General features: G+C 43.0%; 2 protein-coding genes and 4 non-coding genes across 7 annotated transcripts; all 6 read left to right on the forward strand.

Moving 5' to 3' along the window:
* Nucleotides 1-1,645: 1,645 nt before the first annotated feature.
* Nucleotides 1,646-4,983, forward strand: rpl13a (ribosomal protein L13a). Its single transcript, XM_031580927.2, has 7 exons — nt 1,646-1,742; nt 2,546-2,618; nt 2,959-3,024; nt 3,121-3,222; nt 3,428-3,513; nt 4,488-4,547; nt 4,736-4,983. The coding sequence occupies exons 1-7, from the start codon at nt 1,722-1,724 to the stop codon at nt 4,943-4,945; spliced, it is 618 nt and encodes a 205-aa protein (XP_031436787.1). The 5' UTR covers nt 1,646-1,721; the 3' UTR covers nt 4,946-4,983.
* Nucleotides 2,387-2,467, forward strand: LOC116223629. Its single transcript, XR_004165180.1, has one exon. It is a non-coding gene; the product is annotated as a small nucleolar RNA Z195/SNORD33/SNORD32 family (small nucleolar RNA).
* Nucleotides 2,814-2,891, forward strand: LOC116223634. Its single transcript, XR_004165185.1, has one exon. It is a non-coding gene; the product is annotated as a small nucleolar RNA Z195/SNORD33/SNORD32 family (small nucleolar RNA).
* LOC116223642 lies at nt 3,277-3,346 on the forward strand. The gene has a single exon (XR_004165193.1). It is a non-coding gene; the product is annotated as a small nucleolar RNA SNORD50 (small nucleolar RNA).
* LOC116223638 lies at nt 4,332-4,407 on the forward strand. The gene has a single exon (XR_004165189.1). It is a non-coding gene; the product is annotated as a small nucleolar RNA SNORD34 (small nucleolar RNA).
* A 610-nt stretch (nt 4,984-5,593) lies between the features above and the next one.
* Nucleotides 5,594-19,663, forward strand: LOC105896414 (heterogeneous nuclear ribonucleoprotein R). 2 transcript variants are annotated; one of them, XM_042709839.1, is made up of 11 exons: nt 5,594-5,772; nt 6,809-7,055; nt 7,375-7,493; nt 7,602-7,709; nt 7,831-7,944; nt 8,551-8,727; nt 8,882-9,017; nt 9,346-9,551; nt 10,093-10,242; nt 17,107-17,228; nt 18,219-19,663. In XM_042709839.1, the coding sequence occupies exons 2-11, from the start codon at nt 6,902-6,904 to the stop codon at nt 18,823-18,825; spliced, it is 1,893 nt and encodes a 630-aa protein (XP_042565773.1). In that variant the 5' UTR covers nt 5,594-5,772; nt 6,809-6,901; the 3' UTR covers nt 18,826-19,663. The 2 variants fall into 2 exon arrangements, with proteins under 2 accessions (XP_042565773.1, XP_012678632.1); XM_012823178.3 differs by having other exon boundaries at nt 5,598-5,772; nt 6,898-7,055.
* Nucleotides 19,664-20,208: the final 545 nt, after the last annotated feature.

Consider the following 20,208-nt stretch of genomic DNA (forward strand, 5'->3'; position numbering starts at 1 on the left):
CAACCAATCCAAAAAAGAAAGTGGTTTTCTCCAGTAGCTCAGAAGAGAGTGACATGTCCATTCCACTTAACGACACCACTGACTATGAGAGTTCAGATGTCCAGAATGATGATGGTGGTGACAAGGATCTGTCTTCTGGGGACTTTGTCATTGTGAACTTTGCAGGCAAAACCAAATCCTACAACTGCGTTGGATTGTTTGAGAAGGTTGATGGTGCCGACATCAGTGCAAAGTTTCTAAAGCGAAGTAGTTAGAGGTCTGTGGATGGAAAGCCCATCTTCACTTTCAAAGAAAATGATGAAGAAGTCATCCCTAGAGAAAATGTGCATAAGAAACTACCCACACCACAAAAACTTGGTGGTACAGCCAGAAGGGAGCAGAAATGTATATTCCCCTGTAGCATCGACAAGTGGGATGTTATGTAGTAGGCCAGATCTGTGAAGAGAATTGCAGTCAATTTGGTCTTCATTTGAATTTCATTTTGTTGTGTAAATGTAAATTACCTTTAAATAGAATTGCTTTTTTTTTTTTCATTTGAACTAAACTTTGTTCTGATGTGTTCATGAAGCCCTAGGCCTTGTTTAAGAAAATGGACCTTTGATGTTCTTATGTGGCGCAATAGGCTTGTAGAAAATCGGCCTTTGATGTTGTAAAATAACTTTAAATAAACCTTAAATGAGTAATTTTGTATTTCATTTGCCTAGCTTTTATATAGCATCACAGTTTCTGAGATTAAAATATACTGTTTTACTTCAATAATCAATGGCACAATTTACCCCAATGTATTCTCTCTAAAGGCACAACTTACCCCGCACCGGGGGCAAGTAGTGCCACAAGACCACTTTTTTTTAGAAAGCTATATTTCTTAAATACTATATTTCAGATCCAAAGTGAGTGTTCCCAGGGATGCACCACATCCTGAAATATATGTACATATTTTAGTTGGAAGCATTACTGTCATGGCCTCGCTTTAAAGTCACTTTAAGTAAAAGCTGGCACAACTCACCCCACTCTCCCTAATATTAGAAAAAACAAAGTCTAAAAACAATTGACAGCAAGCAAAGTTAATAACAGCGACTTCACGCAGAGGCTCTGGCTTAGGGGCCCCCTGACCTCATGGGCCCCTGGTCCTGGGCCTGGTAGGCCAGTTCGGTAATCCATCCCTGCTTACACCTCTTACATAGACACCGAAATAAGCAAAGGCCTAAGTTATTTATCCATATTTCATGAAATTCCTCCTTTTCTCAAGTGCAAATTTCTACTTAATAATTTTCCCCATTTGTGCAAGAATCACACATCGATTTCATATCAACAATCTTGTTTTTCATCCAGTAGGCAATATTTTGAACTGGATCATGGCTTCAGCTCTTTTGTGTTGCCATGAAGATATTTGAGTAAAAGTAATTACGTAGATAAAGCAGTCTGACACATACATTAACCTTCTAAAAGAGAAGGTACGTCGTTTCGTTATAAATAGCAGGAGAACCGTTCCCCTAAAAAGTAGGCTTTAAACGAAAGGGGAGAGATGTCATTACTGCTCACTTCTCAGCCTCGTGTGTTACTTCACTAGATGGCGCTAAGCCGGATACACCAGCGCCGTCCTCTTTCAGAAATGAAATAGAGGAAGATGAGAGACTCGTCACTTCCCTTTCAAATGAGACTCCTCCCTCGCCCCTGTTTTCTACCGTGGGCCAACCCGTCTGTCTTTCTTTTCCGACATCATGGCGGACCGCTTCAACAAGGTGTGTGAATGTCGTGAAAAGCTTCTTGTAAAATGTATAACAAGATATATAGTGATAGATGGCCCGTATCATTTAAGCGATTATTCAACTTCTGATGCACTTCAGTGGAGTGTTTTCAAGACTGCTACTTTTAAGAACTTGTGATATTTCATTGAAATCATGGCGTGCGTCTTAGCCCACGTTTGCTAGGAACATGCAGTAAAGCATGCGTTATTCCTGAACCAGTCACCTGCATTAGTACATCGATGTGATTTGATTTTATAGTACGGCCTTTTTCAAGAAAGTTATTTAATGTTATACGACTGGACGTGGAAATAAGTAAAATAACGTTAACCTCATAGCATGCTGTTAGCTTGTCTGACTAGTGAATTACTTAGCTTAGTTGGCTAACGTTAAGTTAAGCCTAGATAGTTAGCTACGTATTGTTAGGCCTTGATCCCAATCGTGGTTAAGTGGAGACGACGGTAAAGTTCCTCTAAAACTAGTAGTGGTAAATTGAAGTTCTATGAAATTTTAAATGTCTAATCTGCATAGCCACCAATATATTGCTAATGCTGCTGCATGAGTAAACGCTAAGTTAAGACTGAGTTACCCAACTTGTCATTGTCATCTTGGCTAACGCCAGCTTGTTTCCTTTTGCTTGTTTTGTCAGTGATGATTTTTATCACTAAATCTTCGAGTTTAACGACCATGAGAGTACAACATGCACTCCCATCTGAGACATCAAGCAGGGCACTCAATTTCTGAAGTGTGATGTGCTTTTACCATGCATTAAGTTGTCCCACATTTGTCCATTTCTTAAGGTTCTGCTTATCGATGGCAGGGGCCATCTCCTCGGGCGACTTGCTGCCATCACAGCGAAGCAGGTCTTGCTGGGTGAGTACAAATGTAGAAAAAACGAATGATGAATCATATGTGCCATATTGTGAATCCAATAACTATTGGTGAAGTTAATGGCTCAATATCTTAATGCGTTTTGATGTTGCTTAGACTGGTATTGAGTCTGAAAGAGTTGAGGTCTTGGCTTGAAAAAAGTGCCACAACGCAGAACCTGATTTATAGTTGGATACCACTGTCGGTGATGCTTTTACCCATCTTGTTTGAGTTTACCATGAAAAAAAACTCACATGCACTACCATCTGAGGCAGTAGTATTTTAGTAAGCAAGCTGTGGTCCAAATGCTGAATGCCACCCAAGCAGTTATATTCTCTTCCAGGCCACAAAGTGGTGATTGTGAGATGCGAGGGAATCAACATCTCTGGAAACTTTTACCGTAACAAGTGTAAGTAGAATTTCTTGACACATGTGTGTTTTATGAGTGAATGTGTGGTCAATTGTGTATTAAATATTAATGTTTTTTATTTTTATTTAATAATAGTGAAGTACTTGGCTTTCCTGCGCAAGAGAATGAACACCAATCCCTCTCGTGGACCATACCACTTCAGAGCTCCTAGCAGGATCTTCTGGAGGACTGTCAGGGGTGAGTGGATGTTGAATTGAACCTACAGCTACTTTATAGGACATGCCTTTCCCCATACTGTGATGAGCATTTATCCCGAACCTGACTGTTCTGATGAAACATTTACGGATCTGACTCCTGAGCTTGGCTGGAGTGTTAATGTTTGCAAAAAAGGGAGACTTGGGTGCTGGAGACTTAATTTGACTTTCCCACTTGAATCTGACAGGTATGCTTCCTCACAAGACCAAGAGGGGACAGGCTGCTCTTGAGAGGCTGAAGGTGTTTGATGGGATTCCCCCTCCTTATGACAAGGCAAGTGACTACTTTGCTGATGGGTTGAATTGATTAGGAGTGCCCAAGCCCAAACATGAGTTCATCCTTTGAGTTTTTAAGTGAACTTTTTGGCGGTTCTGCAGCATAATTCAAAAGGTTTACATATTCATGAGTAGAGCCCTATGAAATGGTTGCCAGATTTCGGGTTCTGCTTTTTCAGTTTTGATCAATTAAACTATCAAATGTCCATTCTAAAATGTACCCAGAATATATACTACTGTGATTTTACAGTTTGTTATCTATGATTGACCTATGTTTTAATAGAGTTGGGAGTGTAGGGTAGCAATGCTAGTATAACTGAAGACTACAAATAGATTTTCTCTTACTGTAATGTTAAAAAAAAAATGATAGAATGAAAAACTGCAAATGTATGAAGCGGGTCGTTACCTTCCTGTTTCTGTTGACAAGATGTGCAAGTATGCCACTTGTGTTGTGATGGTATACATGTACATTTTAGGTCTCATGGTTATTCTAAGACTATTGAAATGCTGCTTCAGTGGCCATTTTTAGTCTCCTATGTTAGTCTAAGAGAGAATATTTCGCAATGCATTTTTAAACTACAGAACACAAGAGGTTGATATGAGCTGCAGAGTTAGTCATTTCATTCACATTGTCTAGCTGTCTGGCATCTTGATGTGGCTGTCACTCAAATTTACTCTAAATCCCCATAACAGCATTGAATGTGATTCACCCGTCACTTTGTTCAGAAATGTCAAATTCCATGCTGAACTGTGAGTCTCGCTAAATTCATAGGGCCCTACATGGGCAACCTTGGGGCACTCCTGGTGTTAAAACTGTCTTGTCAGTGATGATCCATTACTTTACCTACCTTGTTTGAGAACATATGAGAACATACAAATATCTGAGACACCATTGCCTTATTCCTGTGTTTAGAGGCAGGCTTAATTCATGAGAAATTAACTGTCTTTTTTTTTTTTTTTTTTTTTCAACAGAGGCAGCGTATGGTGGTCCCAGCCGCACTTAAAATTGTGCGCCTGAAGCCAACACGCAAGGTGAGTCATGGAACCTGCATAGTTAAGCACTGACATATGAAGGCACATGGGTAGATTTGTCTTGGCGGTTTATTTTTGTGTTTTTATACAGTCAAAGAGCAAAATGTTTGCATTTTCTGTTTTGCAGATTTTAAGCTGCACAATAAAACTAAAGTTTTAAATCGCTGCTTTGTTTTGGTTCCTTGTAGTTTGCCGCCCTCGGGCGCCTGGCGCATGAGGTTGGCTGGAAGTACCAGGCCATCACTAGCACACTGGAGGAGAAGAGGAAAGCCAAGGCTAAGCTTCACTATGTCAAGAAGAAGACTCTGGTTAAGCTGACAAAGCAGGCGGAGAAGAACGTTGCGGGCAGGATTGCTCAGTACACAGATGTCCTGAAACAGCATGGTGTCATTGTCTAAAGGGTTGAAAGGACAACAATAAATGTTTATTAAAACGACTGCAGTGACTAGTATTTTGTTAAGCCACACAAGCGATTGTGTAATGGAACGAAAACCTTTACCGCGTTGGCGAAGTTTGTAGTTGCTCGTTTGGCATTACATATGGTTGGCCATCTTAAAGGAAGAAACTGAATTGTATTACACCCAGAGGTTAAAGATGGTTCAACTAAGTATTGTCCGTTATTAGACATATGAGGTTGGTTGCACCAATATGCTGTAGTGCCCAAAGCCGACTTGTAATTTGTGTCCCTTCCAGATGCAACTGTCAGGACTGTATCGGGCCTCCCAGTTCTAAAAGTACCGCACATTTGGTGGATTCTTTTAATGGTAAAAATTGCCTGTCGCCGATGGCGACTACATACAATGTGTCCTTGTACAGGAAGGTGACTTGTAATCCAACGTTTCTTTCAAGTTTCTTTATAACGGTATCCTCAAATAATACTCCAAATGCATATGAACAGCAAGGATCTACAGTCTTCAACATTACTTATACAGCACCCAAGGTATGCTCCCATGTCCCAATTCAAGACTCGCAATTGTTGGAACATACTTCGATTCTTTTTCTGATACCTCAAAGCCCTGAGCATCACTTTTGGAAACCCCGTATCACCAACGTGCGCGTACCCTTACGCTGGGGTCACGTTGACCGCGAGAGTCGTGCACGAGCGGCGCCGTCTGGCATCTTGCACGGGGATCAATTGTCAAATATATTTTGTAAACTGGCAAAGAGTGATACGTTTTGTAAGGAAACGTTGACTTAACGAAAAAGGTTTTCCTTTAAAACTGGGGTAAGTAATCGTTATGACCAGTACCCGTTTGCTTTTGCGGTATGTCTGCCTGGTTTTAGCTCAGGATTTGATCAAATAGCTAACGTTAGCTAGCTGATGTTCAGATTAGGCCGCATTTAATCAATAGAAGCACAGACAAAGGTTTTTACCTTGGTTTCATGGTCTTTGTCTCCTACATGGCGCTTTGCATTCATACATTAAAAACCTAATAATTGGTTGCATGGACGTCTTATGATAAATGTGGCACAAAGATGTACCGCTACTCAGCTAAGGAGGGGGGCGGAACGGTTTGTGTATTTGCTAGTTTGAAACTCGCCCGTGCGAATGGGGCCACTGTTTGGGACATACCATACGCGGATTGTCTGAGCAGGCGCATTTATTGACGTTAGCTGTTGTCAAACTTTCAGACGCACGTCTAGTGTATGAAAGAAAACTGGGAAATGTCATGGGCCAATGCCAAGATCAAATAGCCATACTTCACTGCACATAAATAAGAAAAGCCATACATGTAATAAAAGCTAAGTCTCCAATGTAATTTAAGAATGAAAGATTGTTAAGAAGGAGCGGTGTTAAAAGTCAATAAAGAGTGTTGGCACCAGAGATTAGCACCTAGCCTGAGTTGTTTGGAAAATTCTGTCAGTGGTTTAGGTGAGTGTGCTGTGAGTGTCTGTATGTTTGTGGATAGGTAATTTCACCTTTGTCATGTATGGATGTGATTATGGCATATCATAGGTTCAAAACTGAAGATTGTCACTGAGCAACATGAAGCTACGTCTTAACACGTTTCTGATGTGTTGTGTCAAGTGTTCATGTTAGAATGATAGGAATGCATGTGTGTATGCAGTCAGGTGTCCTTGTTTGCACTGTGCAGTGTTTTGGCGGCAGGAGGTAACTCTGTAAAACTTGGTCCCATTGAGTTTACTCTTAAGGGGAATTTAGGAATGTTGTTCTGAGTCCTGTGGTGTCATTGATGAAACATTGTTTCATAATAACAGCATCCTTGTCATAGCCAACATATAGCTGTATCACATTTCAGTGGGACGACTCAAGATGCTGAATTGCTAGAAGGGTCTTGAACTTGAAGGTGGATAGTGAGTTTTTTTCCCCCCGGTTATTGGACTTCAGGAGCATGGCCGCGGAGGTGAACGGCAATTCGGCTCCAGTCAAGGAGGACGAGGAGCCGATGGACATCACAGTAACACACACAGAGAACTACCAAACGCTGATCGATGCAGGACTCCCCCAGAAAGTTGCGGCAAGTCTTGACAATATCTTTCAAACAGGTAAGCCTTCCCTTGGCTCATAAGGCAACCTTTCATTTACTAAATTCTGTCTTATATGCAGGTTTTAAATGCACTACATAATAATTTACACCCTTCTTTGGTTCTCTCAACATCTTTAGAAAAACAGAATGCATTTGAAACTGGGTAGTTGTATCAGTCCTCAGGACTACAGGACTAGTGTCTTGGAAAGGGGGTGGCACTACGTCGCATTTCAGTAACTCTGTGGAGTGCCACTGGACACTCGGACATGGAATGCATGTCCCTGTTTAGATGTGCTGTTATTAATAGATGAGCCATGGTGGTTGTGGATGTTTCCTAGGGCTGGTGGCCTACGCTGACCTGGATGAAAGGGCCATTGATGCTCTGAGAGAGTTCAACGAGGAAGGAGCCCTGTCGGTGCTCCAGCAGTTTAAAGAGAGCGATCTGTCCCATGTGCAGGTCAGTCTGGCCAGGAGCTGGTCCTGCAGCAGATTGCTGCATAGATTTTGTGCTCCATGGGGCTTTGAGGCAATCTATTGATTTGAGCATCACCATCCTCTCTTGCAGAACAAGAGTGCGTTTCTGTGTGGTGTTATGAAAACATACAGACAGCGAGAAAAGCAGGGCAGCAAAGTCCAAGAATCCATGAAAGGCCCAGATGAAGCCAAAATAAAGGTGAGGCACTTGAGGCTTCCTTTAGGCTGTTATGCTGAACACTTTCTAAGTTGAATCATTTAAAATTCACTATTTAGTTGAAGTGTCTGTCTCTAAACTTGCTGTATTTTTCCCCCCAAAGGGTCTCCTTGAGAGAACAGGATACACTTTGGATGTTACCACAGGACAAAGGAAGTATGGAGGGCCACCACCAGAGGAGGTATACTCTGGGCCCCAGCCTGCAATTGGCACAGAGGTAAGAGTTTGCCATCTTCTCTGTCTCAAGGGAGTATTCCACATCTTGTCAGCCAATATGTTAATTATCACAATGATTTTGGCGTATCTGTCTACTTAGAACCTTACAAAAAAACTGTAGAATTTAGTGGTTTGCAGAAGAGGAGATTGTTTTTATGTAGGTTAGGTTAATTGCTAATCAGACAGTATTGGGAAGAAGCATTTCATGTGACTATTGTAATTTGTTTGTTTAGAAGTCCATTTCTGGACTTAAATATGAATGATACAGAAAAGTGACTTATGTTTTTTTTCTTGAAATAGTGACATTTTTGCTTTGTGACTCAGGTGTGACTTTTGCAAAGTAGAGTAAAGTTACATTCAGTTATTCTGGCTTGCACAAAGATTTTTCTAGTGTTTATACCTTCATTCAGTTTGAAATTTAGGTGAAAACTCCTGGTGACTCAGTGCAAAATTGCCATTCGTGCTAATTGGCAGTTTATTAGTGATGCACCAGATAAATAAACTCTTACACAGCTTAAAGATTTTCGTTTTAGTCAGATGGTGAATTTGGAATTGTCCCAAAGCACACACGTCCCAGTATTTCCTAAGCCATGGTTCTTACCGTCAGGTATTTGTGGGAAAGATTCCCCGGGATTTGTATGAGGATGAGCTGGTTCCACTCTTTGAGAAAGCGGGCTCCATATGGGATCTGCGGTTGATGATGGACCCGCTCTCCGGTCAGAACCGAGGATATGCCTTCATTACATTCTGCAATAAGGATGCTGCTCTAGAGGCTGTAAAGTTGGTAAGATCTGTTCAGCTATAACAAACAGTTAACAATTGTTGCTGTGTTGTCAGGTTATGGTTGTGTATCTGTTTGCCATATCGCATATCTCAGAACAACTGTTTGGCTTTCATGCGAAGAACTAAAAAAAACTTCTTTGTTTTGTTTTGTCTAGTGCGATAATTATGAAATCCGGTCGGGTAAATATCTTGGTGTTTGCATCTCTGTCGCAAACAATCGGTTATTTGTTGGGTCAATCCCCAAGAACAAGACCAGAGAAAGCATTTTGGAAGATTTCAGCAAAGTAACAGGTCAGAGAAAGATTTGTGTGATTTCTTGAAATCAGACATTTTTTTCAAGAATGATTGAAATTCTGTCATACTTGTATCTTTCTCTATCCTGTGTGTACAGTGCATGCACAAGTAGACAAAACAGATACACACAGTGATCTCATTTATGTATTAACCATAAATATTCTTTTTGTAATAAACATTTGTTGTTAGGTAGACAATTGAATTAGGCTTTTTTTTGTGGCAAATAAACCCGATTAAATCTGCACACAGAGCCTTGCATGAGTAGAGACGCTTCTTCATAGTCCTTGAACTTTTGCCTCATGTTTGTTCCCCCCATCTCCACCAGAGGGCCTCACTGAGGTGATCCTTTACCATCAGCCAGATGACAAAAAAAAGAACAGAGGTTTCTGTTTCTTGGAGTATGAGGACCATAAATCTGCCGCACAGGCCAGGCGCAGGCTCATGAGTGGGAAAGTAAAGGTGTGGGGTAATCCAGTGACTGTAGAGTGGGCCGATCCAGTGGAGGAGCCTGACCCAGACATCATGGCAAAGGTCAGATTCACTTCTTTCCAAAGGAAATACATCCTAAACATCACTGATGAGCTGTATGTTCCGTCTCATACACTCTACAATAGGTTTAGTCATTCAGGTGTGTGCAATTGCAATGCAATTTCAGTCTCTTTTTAGTTCTTGGTAAAACCTAATGAATGTAGCATTTTGCTTCTTGATGCAATCAAAATGATAATTTTCAGTTTTATTTACCACCAGTTCAAGACAGTGATAATAAAATAATATTCTGCGTCTGCTCAAATGAACAAGTTTGACTTTCACAATGCTGGACCGTCAACATAATATATCTAATTGCTCATGTCCCAGGTTTTGCAGATACATTGCTTAAAACTTAAATACAGACTTTACCGGGCATCTAACACATGGTACTAACATTTATTTTATGATAAGGTAGTATGAGTTGAATAATCTCAGCTAATTAGCTGAATTAGATTGTATTCGAAATTTTGAGACTTACAGTACCATTGAAACAAACTGCACTAGAGGTGGTAGTTCATTGGGGCTGTCCTTTGGTGTTTATCAGGTGAAGGTGCTGTTTGTGAGGAACCTCGCCACACCAGTGACGGAGGAGCTCCTTGAGGAGACATTTTCACAGTTTGGGAAGCTGGAGCGGGTGAAGAAGCTGAAGGATTATGCCTTTGTTCACTTTGAGGACCGAGATGCTGCTGTTAAGGTGAGCAGTTGACAAAGTCTCAGACATGAAGGCCAGGGGTTGTTGGGATTAATTGATTCAGTAGAGTGTTGTGATAATTTGCAAGTTATTCAAGATTGTGAAGTGCTAGTGGCAGCCAGTTGCAATAATTCCAGTCGATGTCTCATGTTTTTTGTGTTTTATTTTGCGCATTTTTCTGTCAAAATACTGTATACAGAAGGATTTATCACGCTAGTATGTACACTGTGCAGCTAGACGCATTTTTCCTGATACTTTTTACCTGGGACTTTTAACTTGCCAACGGGAGCGTTGATCGCGCTCTCCAGACCTACACTATTGCCCGGATTGAGACCCCAAATCCCAGACGAGTTAAAGAGGACATGCCGAGGATGCAGGGCTGGTGCCAAACAGAGAGCGAGGAGGAGGAAATATAAACCATTTCTCCCCTCGATTGTCATAGGGAATGTGTGGTCCCTGGTGAATAAGAGGGACAACTTCGGGACACAGCGGGAATATCGGGAATGCAGTATTATCTGTTTCACTGAGACATGGCTGCAGGAAAATATTCCGGACTCTAACGCCACCGTCCCCAGCTTTCAGACTGTACTGGCTGACCGAGATTGCAGGCAGAGCAGTAAGAAGAGAGGAGGGGATTGTAGTGTTTCTGAACAACGGATAGCGTAATCACATGCACCATCTTGGTGGCTGTTTACATTCTGCCATCAGCAGTTGCTGCCAGACTAATATAACACCCGAATTTACATTTACATTTACATTTAGTCATTTAGCAGACGCTTTTGTCCAAAGCGACGTACAAGGGAGAGAACAGTCAAGCTAAGAGCAATAAAAAAGCATGGTGTAACAATAAATACTACTTTACATGAGAATTAGAAAAACAACAACCTAGAAAAGAGGAAAAAGAAGTGCAGGAATGTAACTGCTGAAGTGCAAGTTAAGCGCTAGTCAGGTGCCAGTTAGGAGGGGAGGTGCTCTCTGAAGAGTTGGGTCTTCAAAAGCTTCTTGAAGGTAGAGAGGGACGCCCCTGCTCTGGTAGTACTAGGCAGTTCGTTCCACCAACGTGGAACTATAAATGAAAATAGTCTGGATTGCCGTGCTTGCACGGACGGCAGTGCCAAACGACGCTCACTAGACGAGCGCAGCGTCCTGGGTGTAACATTTGCCCTTACAAGAGCATTTAGGTAGGTGGGAGCAGAACCAGTAAGCACTCTGTAGGCAAGCATAAGTGACTTGAACTTAATGCGAGCAGCTACTGGCAGCCAGTGGAGCTCGATGAGTAGCGGGGTGACGTGTGCCCTTTTCGGTTGGTTGAACACCAGACGCGCCGCCGCGTTCTGGATCATCTGTAGTGGTTTCACCACGCAAGCCGGCAGGCCCGTTAGGAGGGCGTTGCAGTAGTCAAGGCGGGAGCTCACCAAGGTTTGCACCAGCAGCTGGGTGGCATACTGGGTTAGGTACGGCCTGATTTTGCGGATGTTGTATAGCGCAAAGCGGCACGACCTGGAGACAGAGGCGATGTGGGCCGTGAAGGTCAGTTGGTCATCAATAATGACCCCGAGGTTTCTTGCTGTTTTGGATGGAGCAAGAGATAAAGAGTCAGTATTGATCTTGATGTTGTGGTGGATGACCTGTTTGGCTGGGAAGACCATCAGTTCCGTTTTGGCCAGGTTCAGCTGAAGGTGGTGATTTTTCATCCATGTGGATATATCAGCGAGACAGTCCGAAATCCGCGTCGAGACCGTGGTGTCCTCAGGAGGGAAAGACAGAAACAGTTGAGTATCATCGGCATAACAGTGGTAGGAAAAACCATGCGAGCGGATGATAGGGCCCAACGAGGTGGTGTAAATGGCAAAGAGAAGTGGTCCCATCACCGAGCCTTGGGGCACCCCAGTGGTGAGGCGGTGAGGTACAGACAGATGACCTTGCCATGACACGTTGAACGAGCGCCCAGTGAGGTAGGATTCAAACCAGGAGTGCGCATTGCCAGAAATGCCCATACTTGACAGTATGGACAGAAGGATGCGGTGGTTGACTGTATCAAACGCAGCTGATAAGTCAAGCAGGACGAGAGCCGAGGATTGAGCTGCTGCTCTAGCTGTTTTTAAGGCCTCCATTACAGACAACAGGGCTGTTTCGGTGGAGTGACCGCTTTTGAAGCCAGACTGGTTCGGATCGAGGAGATTGTTCTTTGACAGGAACTCGGTGACCTGTTTGGAAGCTGCCCTCTCAATGGTTTTAGATAGGAGCGTGAGAAGTGAGACCGGTCGATAGTTTTCCACCTGAGTGGGATCGAGAGACGGCTTCTTGAGCAGCGGCGTTACCCGAGCCACTTTGAAAAGAGAAGGAAATGTTCCAGAATTAAATGAAGCATTAATCACCTGTGTTATTGCCGGTAAGACGGCAGGCGATATGGCTTGAAGGATGTTGGATGGGATGGGGTCCAGCGGGCATGTAGTTGGACGGCTACCTGTTAGGATTTTGGAGACCTCACTCTCGCTGAGAGGGATGAAAGAAGGAAAAGATGAGCTATTGACGGTTGCGCCCTTAGGGGAGGGGGACAGTTGGTCGAACTGTTGCCCGATGGCTGCCACTTTCTCTGTGAAAAAGGAAGCAAAGTTATCAGCAGTGAGGTTAGTAGCTGGGGGGGGAGGAGGAGGGTAGAGCAGAGTTTTGAAGGTGGAGAATAGTTTCCGAGCGTCAGTTGCACCGTTGATTTTGTCATTGAAAAAAGTCTTCTTAGCAGCAGTGATGCTGGATGAGAAGGAGGCCAGCAGTGTCTGGTAGCTTGCAAGATCGTCCAGCGCGGCAGATTTGTGCCACTTTCTCTCAGCCGCTCTGAGATTGGAGCGCTGCGTTCGGAGGGTATCACTCAGCCACGAATGAGACTGGGTAGATCGAGCAGGTCTGGTGGAAAGTGGACACAAGCTGTCCAAGCATGAGCTCAGAGTGGAGCAGAGAGCTTCGGTGGCATCATTGACACCTAGTGAGGAGAAAGTGGATAAAGGTGGAAGAGCAGAAGAAACCAGAGAGGAAAAGTGGGTGGGAGAGAGGTTGCGGAGGTTGCGCCGGAACGAGACCATCGGAGGGGGGACAGAGGGTTGCTCAATGAGCCGAACATCGAAGCGAATGAAGAAGTGGTCCGAGCAATGCAGAGGGGTTACCGTTAGGTTGTCCGTGGTGCAGTTCCGAGCAAGGATGAGGTCAAGCTCTTTTCCTGCTTTGTGAGTTGGAGGAGTGGGGACCTGTTGTAGGTCGAACGAGTGAACCAGGGTTCGAAAGTCAGCTGAGTTGGGATTGTCTAGGTGGATGTTCATGTCGCCAAGGATGAGTGTTGGACACTCCTGCTCAGGGATGGATGACAGCAGGGTGTCCAGCTCATGGACGAAATCACCCTGCTGTCCTGGTGGACGGTAATACGAATACATGCCCCACATGACAAAATGACTTATGACTTACTTTATACAAAGGTGAGGAATGCATACAGCTCCACAAGGCCTGCGCAGACCAGCTGTGTGGTATTTTACAGCAGGTCTTTAACCTTACCATGAGCCAGGTTCAAGTGATGTGAAAGATATCCTGCCTTGTTCCAGTACCTAAAAAGTCTTCTCCATCTGCCTTCAACAACTACCGACCGGTTGCCCTAACATCACACATCATGAAAAGTGTGAGAGACTGATCTTGGCCCATCTCAGACCTCAGGTGAGCACCCCTCTGGACCCACTGTAGTTTGCCTACCACCCCAAGGTTGATGTTGAAGACGCCGTCACCTGCCTGCTTCAGCAAGCTCATCTTGACAAAGCAGGCAGCACTGTGAGGATCACGTTCTTTTATTTCTCCAGTGCCTTCAACACGATCCAGCCTACACTGCTGCATGAGAAGCTCCAAAGTCCAAACGATGCAGGTAGACACCTCCACAACCTCCTGGATCATTGACTACTTGACGGACAGATCACAGTTTGTGTGAATGAGGGGAGGCGTGTCTGAGCAGGTGGTTAGCAACACGGGAGCACCACAGGGGACTGTGCTCTCACTTTTCAGGCTTCCTCAGATGGCTCCATTTTCAGATGACTCTGCAGTTGTGGGCTGTCAGTGGTGGACAGGAGACAGGGAACAGGGAACTGATGGACCCCTTTGTGGCATGATGTGGGAACAACCACCTTCTCTTAAATGTGACCAAGACAAAGGAGATGGTTGTGGGTTTTAGGAGGACTAAGCTGACCACTATTTCCATCAAAGGAAAAGAGTTGGAGGTGGTGGAGGTCTACTGATACCTGGGTGTTCACCTGGACTGGACTGGACTGGAAATATGGCACTGAGACTGTCTACAGGAATGGTCAGAGCAGATTCTACTTTTTGAGGAAGCATTCAATGTGTGCAGCAAGATGCTGCAAGGTCCTCTACCAGTCTGTTGTGGCAAGTGCAATTTTCTTTGCAGCCATCTGTTGGGGCAATAGTATCAGAGCCGGTGACTGTAAGAAACTAAACCAACTGAAGGCTGGCTCTGTGCTTGGGGCTGCTCTGGAGTTGGTTGTGGAGAGAAGGATGTTGCACAAGCTGCTCAACATAACAGACAAGGAGAAAACAGTACAATACCAGCATTTTTTCCAACATACAATGCAACCGCAAGCAAGCTGAGAGTTAATTTCGTGAACAGTTGCATAAATGTCGACTGTAATTCGGAAGGGGTGTTCCTAGGGGTAAATGTATTTAAATGTTACATGTTGAATGAGTATTCATTAGCTACTATTTTAAATGTGCAAATGTAAATCTATTGCAACTTGTTTCCAGCAGCAGGTCTGAGAAAACATTGATGGCCAATGAGGACATTTTGTGGAAAGAATATTAGCCATACCAATAGCATTTTTCTTTCTGACAGGTGCGTCGCGGTGGTACTCGAATTGCCTTAAAACATTTAAAAACAAATTTAAATCAGGAATTTAGATTAAAATATTCTGTTGATAGTCAAAAATGACATCTTCCTCAATTATCTAACAACCAGGTAATTGGTCGACCCCTAATATTACAATTCATTGTGAAGAATTTTAAATCTCTACATTTTGTTCCAATCATAAGTTTTTCTATTTAACCCCAGAGTAATCTACAGGTACCAGTACATGTAGCTAGTTTCAGCAGTGACATTTCGATTAACATAATTTGAAACTATAGGTATGACCTTGACTCACATACGGTGCAGATAGCAGAAAGACCAGTGTTTCCCCTACCGTTATATTAGGGGGGCGCCCCGCCCCCCCAACGGCACCCCCCGCCCCTCCTGGAAGGTCAAGTTAATTTTGTTCAATTTTATTTTCTATAAAGCGCCAGATCACAACGGAAGTCATTTAAGATTACCTTTCCTATAGAACAGGTCTATAGCTTGTTATTTTATTAAACAAAATAAATAGCCTTATGTTATTTATCACGACGGCATGTCATTTCTGTCTCTACATGGTCGCGCGATTACAATTCTCTGCTCTCTGTATCACGCATGGCGGAGTTCCGCCACTATGCGCACAAACACACACACAGACACGTGCGCGCGCACACACAGGTGAGCACGCTCCCACCAGCGGACAGAATTGGGCTTAAGAATCAGTGCACAGCTACGGACACTTAAGCTTTAAAAAACACATTTCCAGGCGTTCATGAATCCAGCGATCTTTTCCTAGGTAGGGTCGAGAAAGAGGCCTAATGAGAATGGCTACAACAGACGTGGAAACAGAACGTACGCCCATGTCCGCACCGAAAATTCAGAAATAGATCTGGCTTCCATTTTTTTAATAATTTTCCGCGAGTTGTGCGTGGCCCTTTTTACATAGAGTCTGGTAATAAATCTATGACATGTAATGAACATTATTTATTTTGCTGTGAATAATGAAGGAAGCAATACATCTGATTATTTCCCAAACCCTCAAGAGCTGTTGCCATGGAGATTTAACGTTACTTTCTGTTTGAAGATAAGGTAGCAGCTAGTGTTGAAGAATGGATGACTTTAAATTGGACGACTTTAAATTAATATATGAAATTGAACATTAACACCTATACGGATAAAATAAATAAACAAGGATAGCAAAACAGATTGATAAGCATAGAATGAGAACGGCAGAAACACAGGCCGGACGTTAGATGACAGGACAGATCATAGTTTTTTTTCGTCATATGAAGGCTGAGACATTCATAACATTTTATTCAGTCTTACTGATGGTCCTTTTGTAATGCCAACATGTGCACTTCGTTGTGGATAAGTAAAGCCTATTCTGCTACATTTTTGTAGTCTGGGTAATCTTTTGTTTGGCATATTGGTGAGGTTATTAAGAGGACCATTTCTCAATCGTTTTGTTCTTGATGAATTAATGTTTGTTTATTAATCAGTTATTTTTCAACAAATAATTAAATTATAATTACAAAGAGGACAATTCGCAACTTTATATCCCAACTTTCACTTGTTTTCGGCAATTTCATTGCAAAAAACACCTACAAATAAAAACTTTCATCGGAACTTTTTGGAAAAGCTCCTGCGAAATCAGGAATTTTAGGCCGCAAATATCTCAAAACATTTTCTTCCAGAAGGCCAAAAAGGTAAACTGCAGTGACAAAAGCTGCACACTTTGGGGATAATTGTCATAAAAAGACATGTTCCGATGTTTAGTTCAATGTACAGTTAAAATAATTGTTCAGTTGTTATATTGACTGCTGTCATTAAAAGAAACACATGAACACCATGATTCCTTTAAGCGTTTGTGTCGGTGGCCGCGCCGCGCACCGTGCCCCCCCCCCCAAAGCTGTAAACCTAGGGGAAACACTGAAGACTGTTTATTTATTTTTTATATGTGTTGTTTACCTTATCTTATTGGAATGTGTTATGTTCAGGCCATGCAGGAGATGAATGGGAAAGAGCTGGAGGGTGAGGAGATTGAGATTGTTCTGGCAAAGCCTCCTGATAAGAAGAGGAAAGAGAGGCAGGCACAGCGACAGACCACCAGGCCAACGGGGTGAGTACAAGGCCAGGGAGCTATTCCAGACAGCAGGTTTAACCAACTCTTACCTTAACCCTGAACCCGGACTGCATGAACCTTCCGTTCCAGAACAGAACAGAGTTTGTTCAATCAACTCTGAGTATGTTCACTCTGAATTAATCGTGTGCCTGACGACTATAAAAAGCCATCATCGATGGAGCTCCGATACTACAAGTCACCATGGCAACCGGCGAGAAAACAACATTTAACCACACTGTCTTTTAATATTAGGCTTCAGGTAAAAAAGTGGTGGAAAATTATATAATAATTTTTTAAATTATAAAATTTGATTTAAATTTGAAAAATGGTAGTTCTTATGGAATGGAATCGATTTGGAACCTCAAAGTCCTCTCCTGACGTATACGGCTATGCTAATTAACGTAGCTACCACATCAATACCCCATGTCCCACAGCTGCTCAGCAAGAGGGAGGAGATTGAAAGAAAACCTACCAGCGAGCAGGTTAAGTTACCATGGTAACTGATCCAAAGTTGGACTAACCTCTCTTTCTGGAATTGACAACCCAGAGTTTCCCTCAGAGTGAACAAACTCAGTGTTTTCACAAAATCCGCTCTCTGGAATACCCCCCAGGTGATGGGGGTGTATTCTGTAACATGTAAACAGAATAAGCCCACAACTTGTATTGGCTGTCATTGCCTGATATAATGCATTTCAGTTTAACACACTATCACCTTAATTTGGTTATTTACAACATCTAAGCACAAATTGATTTTTATAAGGTATAGTGCCTTCAGCCTCAGTGACCTTGTCACTTTAAATTAAGTTCCTGTAATTAATACAGTGGACCATTGCTACCTTCAGAGTGTCATATTCCTGTTGTTACATTGTCTGTATTTTAGATTTAGGAACTACAGTGTCAAAGAAATGATAGTTAGGGAAGCCTAATTTGTTTCACAGCTGGTGTATTACTTGCTTATATACGATGCTATGCCTGTTCTGTTGTCAGGTACGATGATTATTACTACTACCCTCCTCCACGCATGCCCCCTCCAATGCGTGGGCGGGGCCGTGGAGGCCGAGGCAACTATGCCTACCCACCCGATTACTACGGTTATGACGACTACTATGATGACTACTATGGGTATGATTACCATGACTACAGAGGCGGCTATGAGGACCCATATTATGGCTACGATGATGGCTATGTTGTAAGAGGGAGGGGTGGTCGGGGGGCCCGGGGGGCCCCGCCCCCACCCAGGGGTCGTGGGGTCCCACCTCCACGAGGCCGAGGGGGCTACTCCCAGAGAGGGGCTCCAATGGGTGTGTCCAGGGGGAGCCGAGGAGGCCGAGGGGGGCCCCTGCCGCAGCAGAGGGGCCGCGGGCCTCGAGGGACCAGGGGGAATCGCGGGGGCAACGTGGGCGGCAAGCGGAAGGCCGACGGCTACAACCAGCCCGACTCCAAACGCCGGCAGACCAACAACCAGCAGAACTGGGGCTCCCAACCCATCGCTCAGCAACCCCTGCAGCAAGGTGGCGACTATTCTGGTAACTATGGTTACAATAATGACAACCAGGAGTTTTACCAAGATTCTTATGGGCAACAATGGAAGTAGCGGATTGGCAAAGCTAAAGGAGTTTTAAGAGGAGATTAGGAACATCGATTGATTGGCTTTCAATCCTTCACCCTTTACAATCAAATTATAGGACAAAGGAAAATTCTCATTCAACATAAAAATTGGCTTAACCATACTTTCTGAAATATGTATTCATTGCACCATCACTATGGATATAAGTGTAAATACACAAGCTTTCTGAATATGTTTTGATCCTTTTTTTTGTTTTTGCTTGTGGTTACTTGGGACATTTCTGGCTTTAAATTCATGAAAACGCTTCTTTAATTTTCAAAACGTTTTATTTAATTTTTTGTTGGTTTGTGTTTTTTTAAGCCAACATCTGACATTTTTAAAAGGTGGACTATCGTTGAGAAAAAAAAAAAAACCTGAGAGCATCCAAATCATGAGACCCTTTCACAAAAGTGACTGTCCACCGCCCCCCACCCCTCACTACCTTGGACTTTTTAATTTCAGATTTCTAGTAGGTCATCATAGGAATTTGCTTGTATATAAAGGCTTTTAAGTGAGACTTTTATTTACAGTTGTGTTGCAGAACAAAAAAAAAAAAGTATCCGCAGACAAGAGGAAGAATCCCGTTTTCTTCTTGTACTGGGATGGTAACGCTAAAAGTGTATGTTTAGCATTTGTAGAGCTAGGCAATATGTGTTTTTTCTAAAACTGTTTCAAGCTATTTCAAGCATTTCTCTCTCAAATTTGCCCTTTTAGACAATGGGTCTGGCTTACTAGCCAAGGCAGTTTGTTCTTTGATGTGTTTGTATTTATAACTTGTTCTTGTTACATTTCAATAAAACTCAACCATACATCATTCAATTACCAACTATTTCAAATTCAGTTTTGTTATGCCATATCTTGATTTGACTAATTGTGACACCAAGGGTTGTCTCGACAACGTGAGTAATCCATTATTATCAAGGTCATGAAAACTGAAATGCCGTTTTTGATATTAGAATCTAAGGGCAATTTTCATTTGGTCATATACACGAAAACGTACTATTAGTGGATGAGAGGATAATTGGAAACACCATGTGCTTGAATGGACACAGTTTTGAGTCTTAGAGGATTTAACCCTTTGCTTTCCAGCCATCACTCTGCATACTTTTTTTCTAGTTAGAACTTTTTTTATTTGTGTTTGCTGACACCTGAGGCCCCCCAACTGTGCCAGTTAGTATCTGTTCACTGAATTTGGCTGACATTTTAAGTCCCATCTCCAGACCCCAACCTTCTGGCAACCAAAGGGTTAAACTTCATTAGCAAGACGAGGCATTAGCATCTCCTGCGCTTTCTTTTGTTGGCAATGATAAGAGCAGTGGGTGCTCCTCAGCCCAATCTGAACCAATCTCACTCTCTGCCAGAGTTTCCTGC

The sequence above is a fragment of the Clupea harengus genome, chromosome 14, assembly GCF_900700415.2.
Source record: "Clupea harengus chromosome 14, Ch_v2.0.2, whole genome shotgun sequence".
NCBI classification, from domain to species: domain Eukaryota; kingdom Metazoa; phylum Chordata; class Actinopteri; order Clupeiformes; family Clupeidae; genus Clupea; species Clupea harengus.